Here is a 19,762-nt window from a genome sequence, read left to right as displayed (position 1 = left end):
TCCCCATCCCCTGTGTCCAGCTGATCCCTCACATCCTAGAGATTCTCCTCAGTGCACTGAGGCTCTGCTCGCTCCCTGCCCTGCCCCCACCCCTGCACTGCACTGGACTCCGCACACCAGGGCACTGCCCATCGTGGCATCGACAGGCTGGTTGGGTTTCCAGTTGGGTTTATTGAACTATTTTAAGTCCAGCAGGCCCTTCTGATCCCCAGAAACTTCCCAAGGCCATCTTTCCCATTCCCTGGCCTCCCAATATGCCCTGGGGGGTCGGGGCTGTAGGTTCCCCTGGGAGTTTGACATCTTCTCTGATCTCCTTCCCTGGTCCTCCCCACATCTGTCCCTCCCCCAGGACCCAGGCCACATTTCTCCCTAATCTGTCCTCTGTTGGGCATGAGAGCCCCAAATCAAAGGGAAACATGGAAGGGGGCTGCAGAGAGGTCATTTCCAAGAGGAAGTGGGCTAGGGACCAAAAGTGCAGCTGGCCTTCCGAGCAGCTCACCCCCAAACAAATCCCCAGAGCACCGGGCAGGGGTTCAGGGCTGCTGGGACCCATCCCAGAACCTTCCTTGACTCTGGTTTGGCATGAGACTTAGGGGTCCCAGGGAATGATGTCCACGCGTTTTGAATACGCTGTGCCTCCAGCAGTGGGGCTCAGGTTTCGCCGCAACCCTTCTGAGCGCATTTACTGTGTTGCTCAGCAGGAAGTGGGATCACAAGCAGCCTCCTCACCCTCTTTGGAGGCCAAATCTGAATTGATGTCTAACCTCTGCCCATTGATAGCTAGGAGATGGAATTTGGAGAGCTTGCCCAGAGAGAAGTTTTCTGAGATGGTGGAAAATGGGTGGTGGGTCAGTGAGGTTTCCAGGAAGCAGAGGTGAGTGGCCATCCTAGTCAGCTACCTCTCATCCCACACAAGCACTTAATTTCATGCTGGACCGGCTCCCAGGCTGGGGAGTTGACCTGGAAAGGAAAGTGGCCTTTACTCAGCCCTGCAGCTAACAGGCAGGGCAGGAGCGGGGCTGTTTAGGGTTCAAAGTACCCACAGAGAGTGGAGAAGGAAGAGCCTGGGAAGGAGGCCTTGGGGGTCGGCCAAACGTGCAGGCTGTGCCCTGCCCCTTCCGGACTGAGAGCCCTTGGGGACAGAGCCATGCACTAAGTGCTTGGAGAAAGGCAAAGGGTACCCCTCAAGGAGTCTCCAGTCTGAGGGTCAGACATGGCCCTTAGCCTCAGGAAGCCTCCGTGCGATGGGGCAGACAGCCCTGGTTCCCAGTCCTGACCTGAGGGCCCCGGGTCTGATTGAGGCACAGTGCAGCCTCAGAGGCCCCACTCTGATGGCGAAACACAGGGGCACATACTTCTCTCTTACAGGAGAGCAGAGCATTGGAGGAGAGAGACTTGGACCTCATAAATCTTTAGAGTTGTAGCTGGTCCGCCTTCCTCTGCGTCCCCACGGTGTACACGTGCCGCTTTTCCCCACTCTGCCTGCCCCTCAGCAGGAAGGCAGCTTGAGTAGAAGTTCTCAGTTCACCAGCTACCACCAGGAAACCCCATCCTTTATGTTCCCTCAACCCTCTGCTCCATCACTCTCCCGCCCTTTCCCCAGCCAGCTGGATGCCCCCTAGATAACGAGCTGGAGACACTGCCACATTGACAAAGCCGCTGTGGCCCCTCTCTCTCTGACCCAGGAGTAGTCTAATGTCTGTGGCAGTGCCCCCCACCCCAGTTAGTGCCACCCTACCCAAGCCTGCCCTCACCAAGAGCACCCATCCTTTCTAACCGAGGGCACCTATAAAGGAAGTGGGGGAATACTGGGCTCCCCTGCCCAGAAGGGAGGAGGGGGAAGAAGAAAAGGGGCACTTAAGGTACCCTGCCCACAGGCCAGGCCCAGAGAGCAGCTGGAGATACCCAAATGTTAATTACCAATTAGCGCAGTTCAGGTGGAAAGGGCAACTTTATTACGTGTAAAATGGACTTAATGTGGCAGGAGCTGTGGGATTAATTTCTTGAGATAAGATGCTTTTAGGCTAATCAGTAGGTCTGTGATGTCTGGATATAAAGGAGCCGGGGCAGACTTTCTTGAAACAGGTTCCGAAGAGGCAGAAGGGAGGAGGAGACCCCTGCCCTATCCTTCTTCTGGGAGAGCCGGAAAGGAAGGCTGGTAAGAGAGCAGCTGGGATGGGGGTGGACGTGCACGTGGACAGGACACTGGAGAGGAGGTGGGTCTTGGCACCCCTGAGGTGTTCGGCACCCTAGCCCCTCACTTTCTTTTCCTCCGTGAAAGAAAGAAAAGGTGGTGCTGAGGGTTCCTTTAACACCCAGGTGACGAGGCAGGAAGATGAGGTCTTGCAGCCCACACATCTCTAGAGCTAGCTTTGGTGTTCAGGGCTTGGGAGGAAGGTTCCTTACTGTTCTTCGTCTCTGCTGAAGATGTCCTGATGAAACAGGGCTTGCCCTCGGTAGAAGCGTCGGACATCCCTGAGTGGGGATAGTGAAGGCTGGGGGGTAGGGGTTCTACTTATGGTTTTCACTTTCAATCTTTCATGCGAAGATTTAGGTGACAGCCAATCTGCGAGCTGGAAGGCTGGCTGGTATGAACCTCGGAGGCTCTGAAGGCAGAATCTTGCCAGTCCACATGTCTGTGATGTCTAGCCACAGGGGCCAGGAAGGGGGCTGTCCAGGCACACAGGCCTTCACTGCTTTCTCCTGCCAGGATTGCCCCCCTGCTGCCCTCCTCCCACCCCACTCAGACTCCACCTAAAAAACAAGAAGCAGGTCCACTCTCATCCAGGCTCCATATCCCTTCTAATGTCCCTTCTAACTCTAATGCCAGCTCCTCCCACCATCCCCAAGGTGTTGCTCTAGCCTCTTAGAAAAGCTCCAACTCCCAGGGCACAGGGCCCCCCAGCTTTCAGACTCCCCACAGGCTCTGGGGCACCAGGAGTGCACGGCCATACTGCCTGCTTCCTCAGCACAGGGCTTCCACCTCATGTTGGTCCTTTTCTCTCTTAGCTCAGGAAATAACCATTGGAAGATGGTGGCCATGAAGACCTTCTCTCTGCTGCTGGCGTCCCTGCTCCTGGCATTGGTGCTAGGAGAGAAGGAAGAGGGTCACTCCAGGCTGGGGTGAGAAGGAAGGGGTCAGGTGCAGGGGAGGAGGCTGGGGGGATGACTGGGTTCTATTTTTAAGGGGGAGGTGAGAAAGGGAGGAAACCCAGGCCAAGAGGAAAGATGCTCGATGGAAAAAAACCTTTCAGCAGTCTGAGTGCAGAGTGAGGCTAGAACCAGGGAGTCTATTTTACGAGCTACTGTTGTAGCTGGAGAGATTGTGCTTAGATCTCTGGAAGGACTTCTCAGTGGTTAAGTGTCTGAAGTAGATGATAGCATCTCCCTTCCTAATGAAAGCCTTAACCATTCATTTATGTGTGCATTTGATCAAATTTTACAGCAGGCTTCCTGTGTGCCAGGCACAAGGGATATACCTGAAGAGTGGTCCACAAATGCCACCTGCCCTTGTGGAGCATATAGGCCCAAGGGGAAAGCAGACGAAGAACCATCTAGGCAAGCTTCAAACTGTCATGAGCGCTGTGAGGAAAAGGCAGAGCAGATTATGAATGAATATAGCAGGGGGTTCTGTTTGTGTGTTGGGGAGACCAAGAGAGACGTGTCTGAGTAGAGTTAGGCCTTCTCATATGCAAGGACAAGCCATATGCCCCTGTCAACTTGGCTAAGTTTGAGACACAGCTGTCACACGTATACAAGGACAGACAACATCATGCAGAAGTTAAAGACCATAGACCTGGACCCAGACCACCTGGGGGTAAACCCTGGATCATACCTATGCTGTGTGCTAAATTAATCTCTCTGCACGGTGGTTTCCTCACTTACCAAAGGGGGATATACATAGTGTCTACCTCCTTGGGGTGGTGTAAGGATTTAGTAAGTTTCTGTATTAAAGGGCTTGTAGAGGACGTGACTCATAGTAAGTGCTGTTATATGAGAGCTCACTATTGTTAGGAAACTGAGAACCAAAGAACTGAATCTGGTGGGGCCAGGGCAAGAGGAGCAAAGGAGGAAACTGTGGCTCAGTCCTTAGGGATGAGGGAGACCCCTGATCTTTGCCCAGAAGCAGAGCCTCAAACACTGAGGATGCTGGAAGTGGGTGCTTGAGCTGAGGATAAAGCCCCAGGGGCTTGATGCATGGACAAGAGGGTGTCTCCATAAAAACTGACTCCCCAGAAATGGGCTGCTTCCTTTCCAAACATCAGCCTCCTGCTGGTGACAATCATTTACCTTCGCACCCTCTGCTCCTTCTATGGCATCCTGGTTTCCCTCTCTCTCTACCCTCCCTGCCCCTCAGGTTCCACACTAAGGCCAGCGGCTCCCAACCACGAGGTCCCAGGTACGCCGAGGGCACTTTCATCAGTGACTATAGTATCGCCATGGACAAGATCCGCCAACAAGATTTTGTGAACTGGCTGCTGGCGCAGAAGGGGAAGAAGAGCGAGTGAGCTATGCGTGCCCGTCCCTGCTCCCTGTGCCCCGTGTGATGCACAAGGCCAGGTGGCACCTTTCACTTAGGTGCTGCTGGGGAGCTGGACCGCGTGGCAGCCCTGCCTGGGACCCTGGCTCAGGCAGCAGTCTGGTCGGGGTGTGGGGCAGGATTGGGGCAATTTTCCAATCCTTTTCTTCTAAGAGGAGGGGTCGGGAAGGTGTATGGGACTCACAGAGGATCCCGGGGTTGGGGGTGGGGTGGGGATGAACCAGGGGAGCTGAATTGCTGCCAATGACTATTCGGTGGTGGCAGCTTCAGACTTTGGAAATAGGATAAACTGCTTTCATCGTTCTTCTCTATGCAAAATCTTTTCCCCTGCCCTCACTGTTTGGCCAGCATGGTAGCTTCTGAAAAGCTTTTCACTGATAGCTGAAGACAAGCAGTGGGGAGGCTGAGTAGAGAAAGAGGTACCCTCTGCTCCTTGGGTTGAGGTACCAAGAGATTGGAGCTTCTTTGGACTGGAGAACATCTGGAGTCTCCCCTGGCCCCACCCACTCCCTAATCTTTATTTTACCAGCTGGAAACACAACGTCACCCAGAGGGAGGCCCGGGCCCTAGAGCTGGCCCATCAATCTAACAGGAAGGAGGAGGCAAGGGAGCAGCAGGGGTGAGTCAGCCCACAGGGGAAGGGGTCGGGGTGGGGCCTCTTGACCCCACCTCATTGTTCCCCCTCCCAGACTCCAGAGCAGGGCTAGGCCCCAGATAAGCATCCCCTTCTACTCAGAGTTCAAAGAGGGGTCTTCACAGAACTCCTGGATGTCAGCCCAAGCCTAAGGGAAAGCCTGGGAGGAATGGGGGTGGGGGTCCTGGGAGGGAACCTGGGGCCAGAGTTTCTAAGGTTGATGACTTAGTGTTCAGAGTCACCAAGTCCAGGAGGGGGGCACAAAAGAGACCTCGGAAACTGGCTTCTCCACTTCTGCCTGCCAAACTTCAGGAAGGCTTTTGTGAAACTGGGACCCTCTGAAGGCCAGTCCCCTGAAATCAGTTACCCCGTCTCTGTAGGAAGCTGAAGAATTGATGACACAGATCCTTCTAAAGAGTGAATATTCCCAAAGTAATCTCTTGGGGTTTTGGAATGCACTCTGGGACACTTGGAGAGGTGGATGGGTGGGATGTCTCCCACCAGAATTGTTTGTCTTTGCCTGCATGGAAGAGCCTATATTCCCTGGCCGACAGGTCTGGGTGGAGCTTTGAAAGCTGAGACAACTGAGAGGCAGCTGTGTTGACTCGTACACCCCACCCCCACCCCACCCTGTCCCACCACGTTGGAGTCCCAGGTCCTGTATTTACTCTCTCTGGGTGGTGCCCAGGCTAAAGGTGCCTGCCTGAGGCTTTCTCCTTTGTAGCTCCCTACCCAAGAACGCCAGTGATGACGATTTGCTAAAGGATTTACTGATTCGAGAGCTGCTGTCCTGGATAGTGGATCAGATGGAGCTCTGCAGGCTCAGGTGGGAGTTTGGTAGCTTTGGGCATCTTGCATAGTGGTTGTGAGCTTGCACTCTGGGGTCAGACATGGGTTCAGATCTTCACCTCAACACATGCTGACAAATTACTTAGACTCTCTGAACCTTGGTGTTTTTGTGAAAATTGGGGCTACTTAAACCACTTCATGGTATTTGGTGGGGTTTAAATAAGATAATTCAAGGAAAAGGCTGAAATCAACATCTGCAGAGTACTAAGAGTTTGGTAACCTTGACAGTTATTAGTACCACTTGCACTTCTTCCTCAATTTCCTCCAGGTGAGATGCTGCTCTCACATGCCCTATCCACCCGAGCCCATCCTAACCTTAGCTTTCCCTTGGTATCCTCGTGCCATGGCACCTTCTCAGTGATGGAACCCCTAGAGTTGGAGGCATGTTGCTTCTCTGTAGCTGCTGCTGGTCTCAATAGTCCTCAAATCCTCCTCCTAAGCTAGGAAGTCTTTCAATCTATTATGTCTCAGAAGCAAGGGATGGCTCACTACCATGGAGAGATCCATCCACCCGAATGGTGAGACAGGACACTCATTTAAGATGCAGACACCGAGGCACAGAAAGCAAAACAAGTTCAGACTTCGGTGCTGAGAAGTTGAGGGACTGAGGGAACAAATCTGGGATGGCTTCCTGTAAGAGGGTTAGAAGGAAGAGAGGCACGTGACCTGAACAATGGAGAAGAGAGTATGAGAAAATCTCCACAGGAAAGGGGGTAGCAGTCCCTGTGCTTTTTGGAATCATTTTGATTACTTATAATTAGAGAGGTAATTTGGAGGTAGGAGCAGTTGAACTATGGCTGGGTGCCAGGATACATTTACTTTGCTGCCTTTAAGCCGATACTGACCCTCCTCTCCACTGCCCCACTCCTATCTCCACTCTGCACAGGTTTCAGTGACTCTGACCAAACCCAGCTCAGAACTGGACTCTGTCCTTCACTTACTCAGCTCCTGCCTCAGCTCCACCCCTGGACACCCCAAAGAAACCAAATTAAGTTCAAGCTGAAATAAATCTTTGTGCCCATTGTCAAAACATATTCACGTGTCTACTGAGCACTAACTGTACATTTGTCTTTGTGTGTGCACCACCCAGTGAAAAGGAGATATGGCTCTTACCCATCTGTTCATTCATCTATTGTTTCCATGAACACTTATTGGAAACTTAACACAGGCAGAGACTGCGCTGAACACTGGGTATACAGCAATGATGGAAACAGACACAATCCTTGTCCCCAAGGGGTTTACAGTCTAGTGGTGGAGACAGACCTTAATCTTTAAACACACAAACACATTAATAATTACATAACATGCAGAGTTATGTGAAGAAACACTAGGGAGCTGTGAGAGGACAGAGAAGCCTCATCTAGATGGAGTGGGCAGTCAGGAGGGCCTCTCTGAGAAAATGACGGTTTAAGCTGAGTGAGATTTGAAGGATAAAATGGCCAAAGGGTGACGGGAGCCTTAATAAATATTAGCCAGTGCTATTGTTGCACAGCAAAATGGGCAACAGTGAGAACGGTACAAGTAGAGACTGGGCAGGTGGGCAGAGGCAGGGCCTCAAAGGCCATGTTAAAGCTTTGAGATTTTATCCTCAGTGCAAGGACAAGTACTTGAAGGATTTTAAGCAGGGGCAGGTCAGAGAAGATCTATTTGCATCCCCGAACAATCACACTGATGATGGTGAGAATTGAGATGAAGAGGGATGAATGTGGAAGAGCCTCTTACGGGATTCCAGATTTCACACTAGGGAGTTGCCAGTGAAGGTGAAGGGAAGTGGGAGAACTCAGTTTGTCCAAAAGTCAATACCTCTTTCTTCCGGTGTTTAAATGTTTTTCCACCTTGGCATGCTGCCTTCTCCCAGTGCCCTGCATCCACAGAAGGCAAGGCTGTCTCTCTTTCCCACTTAGTTTAGGTTACCTTTGCCTAATGTCCCCTCCTCTCCCATTGATCTAGTCATATTTTAGCATACTAGAGTCAAACACACCTAGATTCAAATCACTCTCTAGGTCTGTGACTTGACAAGTTAGTTCCTCTCTCTCTGGAGCTCAGTTTGCTGTCTGGAAAAGATTAAAAACTACTCACTTCGTAGGGTTGAGGTATTTTAAAATAATGCCTGGCACAACGTAAGTGGTCAATAAAAGTTAACTTTTGTTATTATTATTCGCACACTTAAACCGCAGTTTAAAAACACTGGGGTATTAGTTTAAAATCAGGGAGTGGCAAACTGGATTGGCTGAATGGCTGGGCCAGTAACCTAAATAAGCAAAGTGCGGAGTGTGTAAAACAAGGGGAAGGATCGGGACTGTGAAAATGGAAAAGAAATGTGCCCCTAAATGTATTCTGATGACCAAACAAAACTCTTTGGATAACTGAATTTGCCTGCGGGCTGCCAGTTTGCAATCTCTTCTAGTTCTTAACATTTTGGGCTTCCTCTCCTCTAAACTCCTAGAGTTCTAAGAGTGTGTACCACACAATTTAGAGCATGCCTTTGCTCAGAGGTTATATTTTAGTGATTCTCCATGATAGAACTGATTGTATTGGGGAGGAGTTCAGATCTATATTTCTGTAGTCTTGGGTGTCTCTGTGAATCAGTGAATCTAAAAGTGTTATTAAAAAAAATGTTGTACAACTTTCTTACTATGGGCCAGGCATTAGGGCTCAGTACTTTCTAAACGCCATTTTTTTTTCAACTTTTGGGTTTTTATTCTTTTTTTTTTTTTTGGCTTTTGTTCAGATTTATAAACATCATTTAAAAAAAGTCATGGTGATCTCATTTAAAGCCTCATCACAGTTCTTCGAGGTAATGATAACGTCATAGCTGTCAACCGTGCACTACACTGCCTCCCTGAGGCAGAGAATTAAAGCCCATGCTCTTAGCCACTCTGCCATAAGGCCAGTGACTCACTGGTCACTTAAAGCAACTGAGAGCATCTGTGATGGTCGGTCACATTCAGTGGTGCACTGGGGCAGAGTGCTTCTGAGAGCCATTGTGAAATTGTCAGGAATTCTATGAGCAGGCTGTAAAACCATCCATAGCTTGAAACAATAGCTCCAAAGGCTGTGGTCAGAGTATTTACCCTATGGAAACTAGCAAATGATATAAACCAGAGCACCGCCCTCCCAACCTGGAGAGGTGATTGTTAAACATTTACCAGCACATCACTGGTCAGCATACTTTCTCTTAAATTATAGAGGAGAACAAATGTGTCTGAAGAAGGGAATGAACATGTCTGCTTGAGGGTGGCAACGAAGTTTATCAAGGGTCAATGTGTGTACATCAGGGAGTATGTATGTGTGCATTTGAGGGTCTGAATAGTTAAATCTGAAGTCATGAGTGTGAGGGATCAGTGTGTATACCTTAAAGAGTCATACAGTGTGAGTCAAAGAGTGAGAAATGAGGCAGGTGTGTCTAGATGGTGTCAGTGGGCACCTAAGGGACGGAGTTTTTGTGTTAGGGAGTAGTGTAGTAAGAATATGAAAATATGAGGTCAGTGTGTGCATACATGAGGCTAATGCGTTTTTCATAGACAGGGTATAATGGAGGAAGTCAGTGTGTATGAGAGGGTGTCAAATGTATGTGTTGGGAGGGGACAAATCTGTGTCTGAGAAAGTAAGTTTGTGTTTAAGGGGGCTTATGTTATCTGAGTTTAGTGTCTGAGGGTACGTATCGGAGTGAATCTGAAGGTAGGACTATGATAGCCTAAATAATTGTTTCAGCCTTGGTCGTTCTTTCAAAATACAGAAAAACACAAATAAGTGCTAAATATTTTTAGCAAGATAGAGCATTATTTCTCTTTCTCGTAAACATCCAGAGGCAGGCAGCCCAGGGCTGGTGTGACAGCTTGCTCCATGAAATCCTCGGGGACCAGACTCATTGGCTCATGGTTCCACCATCCCTCAAGGCCGAAAATGGCAACTAAATATACTGCCACCGATCTCTCGGCTCCCATCCTCTTTTTTTTTTTTTTTTTTTTTAGGTTGCATGGTGCGGCATGCAGGATCTTAGTTCACCCACCAGGGATCGAACTCCTTCTCCCACCCCCATCCCCCTGCCCCCCGCCACACTGGGAGCATGGGGTCTTAACCATTGGACCGTGAGGGAAGTCCCTGCTCCCATCCTCTTTTTTTTTTTTTTTTTAAAGAAAGAGCATGGCTATTTGAAATCTTTCTCATAGTCATCCCTTTTTTTTTTTTTAATTAATTAATTAATTTATTTATTTATGGCTGTGTTGGGTCTTCGTTTCTGTGCGAGGGCTTTCTCTAGCTGCGGCAAGTGGGGGCCACTCCTCATCGCGGTGCGCGGGCCTCTCACCAACAAACAAGAGTTGTTGCTGTTGCGGAGCACAGACTCCAGACGCGCAGGCTCAGCAATTGTGGCTCACGGGCCCAGCTGCTCCGCAGCATGTGGGATCCTCCCAGACCAGGGCTCGAACCAGTGTCCCCTGCATTGGCAGGCAGACTCCCAACCACTGCACCACCAGGGAAGCCCTCCCATCCTCTTTTTATCCTTTTACTTGAAACCTCTCTGGTAACATTATTCACATTCATGGTTTTGCCTTGCTCTGTAGACCACTTCTTTCTGTAGAACTTCATACCAGTACATCTGAATGACAATTGGCCATCTCTCCTGTGATGTCCCACACACCTCAATTTCAACATTTTCAAAACCACTCTTATGTCCTCAGCTTTATCCTGTGGTCTCTTCCTACCTCTCTCTCTGAATGGCACCACGGAGTTGCCCAAGCCAGGAAACTTAACATCCTGCTAACTTTTCCCACCCACTCTGCCCCCATCTCATCAGTTTTACCATCCCATCTTCTTACTTTGTTCGGAATCTGTCGCATTCTCTCTATCCGTACTGCCACCATCTTAGTTCTGGCCCTCATCATTTCTACTTTGGATTGCTACAACTGACTTAAAATTAAGTCTAGGTTGCCACTAATTTTCCTATAACAAAATTCTGATATTATTACTCCCTGACTTAAACCTCCCTTGGCTCCTTTTTTGTAAGACTCAATAATGCTATGGAAATCACCTATGGAACTTCCTAAACACACAGATAACTGATTCCACCCCAGACCTGATGAATAACAAACATAGCTGATACTTATTTATGTGCCAGGCGTTGCACTAAATGCTTTGTTATATATTGTCTGGCTTAATTCTCACAACGACTTCATGAGTAGGTATTACTCTTTCTCAACTGTGGAAAATGGAACACAAAGAGATTAAGGAATTTGCTTTAAGTTAGTGGACCATACGTAGTGGAAGTGAGCTATGGAACCAGGTAAACTAATTTCAGAGTCCAAGTTCTTAACTGTAAGGCCTTCCCCAGTCAGAAGCTCTACGTGTGATTCCAAAAGGCAAGCTCCATTAGCGTAGAACGGATTGTTTTATGTTTAATATGGAACGCTCGGCGCCCAACTCAGCGCGTAGCACGCAACAGATGGCCAGTGAGCAGCGGCGGACCTTCACTTGCAGGCTGGGGTGGCGGTGGGGGCAGTCGCATGAAATCGAGAGGGTCCGAGGCGTCCACCTGGGTGGGGAGCGCTGGGCCGCAAACAGTTTTGCGGATCCTGGCTGGAGCACAAGGCGGGGCCGCCGGGCCCTTGGCGGTGGGGGATGTTAGCCCCGCGGCCGGAAGTCTGGGCGTAGCTTCCGGCGCGCGGAGATGACGTACGCCTGCGCATCCGCGTGGGGGAGCTGGTGGAGGATCCCGGGACGCGGAGACCCGGCGTCCCGGTAGCGGGGCGGCCCGCGGGCCACGGTGGGGATGCACCGCCGCGGAGTGGGAGCCGGCGCCATCGCCAAGAAGAAGCTTGCGGAGGTGAGGGGAAGGAGGCGGGCCCTACAGTCACTCCAGACCCGCAAGAGACAGAAGTCTCTCCGCGCAGAGCTCTGTACCCTCAAATCGCCTCCCAACAGAATCTGACGCGGGTTTCTCGGTCCCGGGGAATTGAGTTTCTCCAGCTTCGGTGGATTGGAATGTCAGCATCCCTAGATTCATCAGCCCTTTCCGCCACTTCCCCCAATTTGACTACAGACGAGTCGTCTATTCTACTTCCTCACCCCCTCTCCCTAAGAAAAACCATTTGCGAGACCCTCTTAATACTTCTGCGGAAGCAGTACAAGTGGGAGCCCCCAGCACCCACTCTCTCAACTTATCCTGGTCTATTTGTCTGACAGGCCAAGTATAAGGAGCGAGGGACTGTCTTGGCTGAGGACCAGCTGGCCCAGGTGAGTGGGTTGGAGGGCTCCAGGCAGCAAGGGAGATCCGACAAGGCTGGGCAGGACACCTTTGATATAAACCAGATTGTTTGGATCGAACTAAAAATAGGGCATTTGGCAAATCCCAATTTCTGGGCTGCTCAGATCATTTAGGTGACTTGCTGATAACAATAATAGCTAACATCTTTGAGTGATTACCTACTTGTAGCGTCCCAGGCACATGTCCATTTTCTTTACATACACTGTCTTGTTCATTCCTCCTGACAATCGTATCAGGAAGGAACTCTGTTCTTCGCAGTTTAGAATTGAGGGCACTGAGGTGTTAAGTGCTTTATCCAAGGTTACATGGGTAGTAAGTGGTAGAGTTGTTTGATTTAGGTCTTTTGGGTTTTTACTTTAAATACTTAAGAATAACATGAAAATATTGCCTAGCCTGTGGCACCCACCACCATCACATCTAGGTGCTTACCAGAAGTGTGTGTCAGTGATGGGGGTGTGGCTCCTGCAGTTTCCTTCTCTAACACTTCCCTTTTCTGTACATGCCCTGTTGTTTACTCAGTTATTTTGCCTGGTGAAGAAGAGAAGGAGGCAGCGAGGCAGGGAAATGGGCCCTTGAACTGAGGAAAATAAGTAGACACAGGGTGTGCTGTTCAAAAGCTCCCACTCAGGGGAGATAACATGCAGGAATCAACTGGAAATGGTGATTATAATAATGTGTAAATTTCTAATATGTTGGAAATGAGGAGAAGTGGTTATTCTTGGTGGGTTGAAGATAGGTTGTTAATTAGGGAAAGAGAAGGAGTAATGCAAATGGGAAGTCAGAATATCCCCAAACCAAAAGTATTTAGCTTTAGAATGTATTCTGGTAGACCCACATCCCTTCCTCAGAGATTTTTTATCTACGGTTATCCCCAAGGAGGTCCTTGACTCAAAGATTAAAACAACACACCTAATTCATGCCAGGCTTCCTTTCTCTCCTATCTAGGCTTTCTGTCAGTGGCTGAAGATTTCCCACCGTGTGAATGCTGCAAAATTGATTATTAGGTGCATCTTCAATTAATTAATTAATTTCATTCGATTTAAAAAAAAATTTTATTTTATATTTGACTATAGTTGATTTACAATGTTTTGTTAGTTTCAGGTGTACAGCACAGTGATTCAGTTATACATATACATATGTCTGTTCTATTTCAGATTCTTTTCCCATATAGGTTATTACAGAATATTGAGTAGAGTTCCCTGTGCTATGCAGTAGGTCCTTGTTGATTGTACCTTCAGTTTAATAACATTTTTTTCTTCTGGGAAAAAGAAAAGAAGCACTTACAACAAGCGAAATATAATTAACGCTGTTGTATGTTATATAATGAGAGTGGTTAAGAAAGTAAACCCTAAGAGTTCTTAGCACAAGGAAAAAAATTTTTTTTCTATTTCTTTAATTTTGTGTCTATATGTGATGAAGGAAGTTCGCTAAACTTAACTGTGATAATCATTTCGTGATGTATGTAAGTCAAATAATTATGCTGTGCATCTTAAATTTATACAGTGCTGTATATCAATTATATCTCAATAAAACTGGAAGAAAATGAATAAATAAATAAAACAAAATTTGTAAAAAAAGAAAGAAAGAAAAGGAAAGAAAGGAAGCACCATATTAGATATGCACATTGATTGTTAGATGCATCCTGACTTTAGAACAGGAACACATGGGAAAAAAAGGTGTATTTTAGAATTGAAGAAACATTACAGCATCTTGTTTCTGCTGTAGCAGAACTGTGAAGGAGAGCCAGGGATAAAAAGGAAGAGAACAGTAAACAGTATAATGGTAGGCCTGAAGAAGACAGGTTATTCCAGCCTTTGCCCCGCCAGTGGCCCAGGGGCCTACTTTTGGCATCTGATTGTCACCTGGTTGGGTTGCCCCTAACCTTCCCCTTGTTCATCCTGCAGATGTCAAAGCAGTTGGACATGTTCAAGACCAACCTGGAAGAATTTGCCAGCAAGCACAAGCAGGAGATCCGGAAGAATCCTGAGTTCCGGGTGCAGTTCCAGGACATGTGTGCCACCATTGGGGTGGATCCTCTGGCCTGTAAGGAGTTGTCTGTAGGGGTCCAGTGTTCTTCTAGGGTTGCTAAGGGACAAAGCTCACCTAGTTGTTGTCACTACTGTTGGGGCGTCTTCTATAAGGGCCTACAGGGAGATCCGGAGGATGTTGTCTTCAGGGAGTCCCTAGCAGGATAGCTGAGTATCCAGTTTGATGGGAAAGATGGAGAGGTTGGAGTGCAGGCTGAGTAGCCAGTGTACATGATCTTCCCTGGAATGCTCTGCTGTGGAATTTTTTTTATGACTATTTTTCCCTTTGTTAAAAAAAGTTTTGATAAAAGTAGTATGTATTCAGGCAGTCAGTCAACAAAGGAGAAAAAAGAAAACGAGAAAGTGGAAGTCTTCTGACCCTGCCCGTAATTGCAGAGATAAAGTACTGTTAACAGTTTAAGGTATATCTTTCTAGACACCTTCATCATATTTATAAACTATTTTTTAAAAATATATGGGATTATGCTGTAATTATTACTCTGTAACTTGCATTTTTTACTCAATAAAATATCTTCAGTGGATTTTTGAATGCCAGGTCTGCATATTCTTTTTCTCAGCCTGTCTAGACCGTATGTCCCATTATATTTCACTGCATGCTTTGGGAAAGGAAGCTCACTTTTTTAGTATCCTGAGCCAGAGTTAGCAGCCAAATAGATTGCCCACCTTTAGAACTGTCTGAACCTGTTGTTTAGTAGGAATTACCAAGAGTCAGACTGTGTTGAGGATCCTGAGTTGTAAGTGGAGCAGAAGGACGTAAGGCTGGGCAGAGCAGACTTCCCATAGAATAGCTGTATTTTGTTAAGTATATGGGCTGCCGAAGCAAGCACTAGAATAGATGTTTTAATCTAGCTCTGAAAGAAAAGATGTAGCTATTGAATAACCTAGCTTTTGTTTTTCTGTCTTTTAGCTGGAAAAGGATTTTGGTCTGAGATGCTAGGCGTGGGAGACTTCTATTACGAGCTGGGTGTCCAGATTATCGAAGTGTGCCTGGCCCTGAAACACCGGAATGGAGGTGAGGGTGGCTGGGTCCTGTGGACTGGGCTTTGGGCTTCTCTGAGAGGGAAAAAATCTTGAAAGATGATCTTTCCTGTCCTGCAGTCTGCAGGCCAGTAAGGTCTTGAGAAGCTGTTAGGTCCTGAGAAGTATCTTAGTGCTTCATGATGTTGAATCCATGACCGGTCTCCATGGCCAAGGGTAAACCTGAATGATTATCTCTATTCTCCAAAGGTCTTTGGCCAGGAAGGCTTAGCTCCTAGTTGTTACAGAACATATAGGCAGGTAGGAAATAGGCCTTTTTCCCTGATAGATGATGTGTCTGGGTTATGATTTTCTTATTAGTAACTATAGGCCTGCCCTGCTTCTCCAAGGTGTGGTGATGCCAACGGAGTCTCTGTGCTCCCCAGAATGTTACCTTTAAAACGATCATCCAGTAGTATCATAATAAGCACAATGAATGATCTGTGTTGAAGTTAAGAAATAAAACTTAAACCTAGTTAGAAATCATTGGCTATAGACACAGCCTTGGTGTCAAGAGAGCATTTACAGTTTTTCAGAGATGCTGCCTTTTTTTTTTAAAAGTCATAAAGGTAATCCTTCAACTGCTTTCTGTCCCCCTCTCCAATAGGTCTGATAACTCTGGAGGAACTACATCAACAGGTGTTAAAAGGAAGGGGCAAATTCGCCCAGGATGTCAGCCAGTAGGTTTTGCCTTCCAACCCCTTGGAGTATAGAAAGGTCTTTAAAAAAGGTGGAAATCTTTTCTCCTTACCACTCGTTCATCTAGGCTAGTTTAGGAATCATTTTTATTCCTCTTCATGATCAGAAGAAATGTTTTTATTTTAGAAATCTGAAAATAGAGATATAAAAAAACAAAAAACAACCCATTATTTCTCAAGTGAGATATTACAACTGTTAAAAGTTTTGGTAGATTTCCTTCTAAGCATTTTTTTCATGCATAAAAATAATGTGTGTGTGTGTATACACTTTTTTTTTTTCTTTTTAAACATACTTGGGGCTGTATATACTGTTGACATTATTTGTGGTCAAGGAGACTAGAGCAGGCACTGAGAAAGGCTGGGGAAAGGAGTTGGGCTCAGAAGATGGGGTGTAAATTGACCTGGTTCACTAGGCTTTGTGTGACCCCAATTTGACAAAAGGTAAAAAAGACTCTCAGTATGTGGGCTGGATATGTGGTCTACACATTATCTTGTGGGTTTTCTTTAATTTCAGTTAGTTGTCAACTAAGAAATCAGAAAATCTGGCACTACTGGGCCTGAATTTCCAAATGGCAGTAATCACCTGGGTTGCCCCTTTCAAATGGATAAGCATTCTCTATTTCGCCATAGTTGACACTACTCCCTATAGTCTCTTAAGTTCAACTCACTTATTCACATTTCCTGATGGGTTCCTGGAAGCATATTTTTTATCTCTGTCTGGTGTTGGAATGGTTTGCTAAGTGGAGAGTCTGACTCCTATACCATCCCCCTGGAATGTCCAAGCACCATTTGGTGCACTTTGACCCTGCCTTTTTACTGATGTAGTTAAATGTTGTGCAGCCTTTTGAGTCTTCAATCAGGGTATCCTGCCCAGGGCAGAGCTGAAACTGCATTGTTGCTAGGTCTGGTCTGCCAAGGGTCTTTAAGCAGCTCTTCCTCACCTCAGAGACGACCTGATCAGGGCCATCAAGAAACTAAAGGCACTGGGCACTGGCTTCGGCATCATCCCTGTGGGCGGCACTTACCTCATTCAGTCTGTTCCAGCTGAGCTTAATATGGATCACACTGTGGTGCTGCAGCTGGCAGAGGTACTGGTGGGCCTTCTGAGAGAGGGAGGGAGGGAGTGCGTGCGTGTGTGCGTGTGCGTGCGTGTGTGCGTGCGTGTGTGCGTGTGTGCGTGCACGCGCGCACGTGCATGTAGGGGCAGTCTGGGAGGGGATTTTCTGATCTCCTCCCCTCCATCACTCAGGTCTTTTGCTGAAACTGTCTAATGGATGCACTACTCAGACCTGTGCTTATTTAGCAGACATTTATTGAGCAGCTACAGTGCAAAGCACTGGGCCAGGCTGTAGGAGCATATAAAGATGGGTACCATATAGTTCCTGCTCTCAAGGAGCTTACAGTCTAGTGTAGACAGACATGCAGACAACTAACTGAATTTCCTTGGTGGACAGATTTTTTGATGTCTTCATAAACCTACTTTATGGATTCTTTGAAAAAATGTTTAATCTTGTTTGCCATCCTCCTGTTCCTCAGCAATGCCTTAAGCTGTATCATCTTCCTCAAAATCCTTATCATGTATTTAGGGAAGACATGTTCAGTTTTCTCAATTCTGTAATGCAGAATAGAACTAAACGAGGGAGGGGGCTTTTCTGGATTGGGGAATGGTTAGGGTGAGGCAGGACAAGGGCTGAATACTTAAATATTTTAGATTATGAACAGTTTATGATGATCACCATTCCTTCCTATCAGTTAATCATTCTGAATCTTTCCTTGTCATACTTTAGAGTTCTCTGATAAAGTCTACATTAATATTTTAGTACCAGGGACTTGACTCTACTTTTTAAGACTGAACCCCTCAACCTACCTCTGTCATCCTGAAAGTCACTTCTCTCTTGCTCTCTATTGGGACCTCTAAACATTCTTCTATGCTCTCTTAGGCTTCACCCAAGGGCAGTTCCCCCTCCTGCCTGGGTAAATTAATTGTCCCTGGGCAGATGCTGGATTCTAAGGGAAAGCACACTCTTAACTGACGCAGTCCCCATTCCTCCTTCCTTCAGAAAAATGGCTATGTGACTGTCAGTGACATCAAAGCCAGTCTTAAATGGGAGACGGAGCGAGCGCGGCAAGTGCTGGTATGTGACTTTTGGAATGGCCCAGAAAAGGTGGGCCCCAGATGGGAGGAGGTGGGTAGACAGATACCACACAGGCAAGAGCTTTGGCCTCTCTCTCTCTGCTGACTTCTTGCCTGGAAGGCTGCTGTTGCCACACCAGAAGTAACCCCAGCATTTCTCTGAAGATGGCACTGAGAGGTAGAACTCACAAAGGCAGGCTTCCACCCCTGGCACATGGGTACAGCCAGGCCGCCACTGCCACTGGGGAGTCACCAACACCTCTCTCTGCTGACCTGTAAAGCCTGGCCAGATGGTTAATGTGGCTTGTACTGGAAGTAACACTGTTAGTACAGAGTGAAGGGAATTACTAACTACTGATGATAATTACATTGCTATAATTATATACTATTATAGTGCATATTACATATAGTTTTATATATACACATTTCATGGTACTAATGAAAGACTGATGTTGTGAAGACGGAGTAGCATGAACACGTAGGAACCCTGGCTTTCAATACCTTTCTCCTTACCCAGGCAGTTGAACTATAGACTTAACCTCATCTGTGAAGTGGGGATAACATAAACATTTAATGATATTGGGTAGAACCAACCCATCTGGAGCATACTTCCAGCTATAGGAACTATGAGTCCATTCTAATACTAATATGGTCTTTCCATTAACTTTTCCAAAAAGGTTTCCCCCTAGCTGTCTGTTACTCCATAAGTTAACTGAAAGGTACTGATCTCCATTTTGTTTTAGGGAATGGAGTTAGTGATTTGCTCAAAGCCATGTAGCAAATATTTCTGTAGCCCTTCCTGCCACAACATCCCACTTTGTCGTTATCCTCTTTCCCAGCAGCACAGATTAAGCAACTTGGTGGCATTTCTCACACCTCAGGCAAAGATCTAGGCTAAACAAATCATTCTAATTTGGCTGTGTAAATATGTGAAGGCACTCTTGTAGATTTAGTTTGAAAACCCCACTGAAGCCAAGATAGATTTGAGCATTATCTACCTTACATTATGTAAACTCCCCTCTCTCAATTGACTTTTCCTTTTTCTGCCAGGAACACCTGCTGAAGGAAGGGCTGGCTTGGCTGGACCTGCAGGCCCCAGGGGAGGCCCACTACTGGCTGCCAGCTCTCTTCACTGATCTCTACTCCCAGGAGATTACAGCTGAGGAGGCCAGAGAAGCCCTCCCCTGACTGGGAATGCGGAAGGGGGCACAGCAGCAGGCAGGGAGAAGAGGGAGGAGCTGGTGGTGAATAAAACCTGGACAACTTTGTTTTAAAAAAGAACCAAAAAACCAGAAAAATTCCAATTTTTTTCTTCCCCCAGTATTCTTCACCCATTACTTTATTATTTTTTTAAAGTGCCTTCACATTGCATCTTTATTGGAGAAAACCTTTTTTATCCGCTAAGGATAACCTGAGTAACATAGATAACAGTGAACATGTATAAAATGACTTGCACAGGTCATCTACAAGTTCATGGTAGAGCTGGGCCTAGAATGAAGGCCATCTGTCTCCTGGCTAGACAGTCTAGTTTCTGTGGCCCTGAGACATAAATTATAGCCTCTGTTAATTCAAACCCC

General features: G+C 47.1%; 2 protein-coding genes across 3 annotated transcripts; both read left to right on the top strand.

The window, feature by feature from the left end:
* Window positions 1-1,801: 1,801 nt before the first annotated feature.
* Window positions 1,802-6,062, top strand: GIP (gastric inhibitory polypeptide). The gene is made up of 4 exons (XM_082478790.1): window positions 1,802-3,123; window positions 4,358-4,504; window positions 5,070-5,159; window positions 5,899-6,062. Exons 1-4 carry the CDS (start codon window positions 2,987-2,989, stop codon window positions 6,032-6,034), a joined length of 510 nt encoding a protein of 169 aa, XP_082334916.1. The 5' UTR covers window positions 1,802-2,986; the 3' UTR covers window positions 6,035-6,062.
* A 5,627-nt stretch (window positions 6,063-11,689) lies between these two features.
* Window positions 11,690-19,483, top strand: LOC309654132 (vacuolar-sorting protein SNF8). Of its 2 annotated transcripts, XM_082478786.1 has the most exons (8): window positions 11,690-11,847; window positions 12,207-12,257; window positions 14,193-14,331; window positions 15,244-15,348; window positions 15,961-16,033; window positions 16,998-17,139; window positions 18,112-18,186; window positions 19,236-19,483. In XM_082478786.1, exons 1-8 carry the CDS (start codon window positions 11,794-11,796, stop codon window positions 19,371-19,373), a joined length of 777 nt encoding a protein of 258 aa, XP_082334912.1. In that variant the 5' UTR covers window positions 11,690-11,793; the 3' UTR covers window positions 19,374-19,483. The 2 variants fall into 2 exon arrangements, with proteins under 2 accessions (XP_082334912.1, XP_082334913.1); XM_082478787.1 differs by lacking the exon at window positions 12,207-12,257 and having other exon boundaries at window positions 11,691-11,847.
* Window positions 19,484-19,762: the final 279 nt, after the last annotated feature.

Source organism: Balaenoptera physalus (genome assembly GCF_965194825.1).
Source record: "Balaenoptera physalus genome assembly, contig: HAP1_SCAFFOLD_2089, whole genome shotgun sequence".
Taxonomy (NCBI): domain Eukaryota; kingdom Metazoa; phylum Chordata; class Mammalia; order Artiodactyla; family Balaenopteridae; genus Balaenoptera; species Balaenoptera physalus.
This window is presented reverse-complemented; position numbering and strand designations above follow the sequence as displayed.

Coding starts and splice junctions, on each gene's coding strand:
- GIP (XM_082478790.1), top strand. CDS start 2,987: ATGTTGGTCCTTTTCTCTCTTAGCTCAGGAAATAACCATTGGAAGATG. Junction 4,505..5,069: donor CAGAAGGGGAAGAAGAGCGA/GTGAGCTATGCG, acceptor TTATTTTACCAG/CTGGAAACACAACGTCACCC. Junction 5,160..5,898: donor GAGGCAAGGGAGCAGCAGGG/GTGAGTCAGCCC, acceptor TCTCCTTTGTAG/CTCCCTACCCAAGAACGCCA.
- LOC309654132 (XM_082478786.1), top strand. CDS start 11,794: ATGCACCGCCGCGGAGTGGGAGCCGGCGCCATCGCCAAGAAGAAGCTT. Junction 17,140..18,111: donor TGGTGCTGCAGCTGGCAGAG/GTACTGGTGGGC, acceptor TCCTTCCTTCAG/AAAAATGGCTATGTGACTGT. Junction 18,187..19,235: donor AGCGAGCGCGGCAAGTGCTG/GTATGTGACTTT, acceptor TTTTTCTGCCAG/GAACACCTGCTGAAGGAAGG.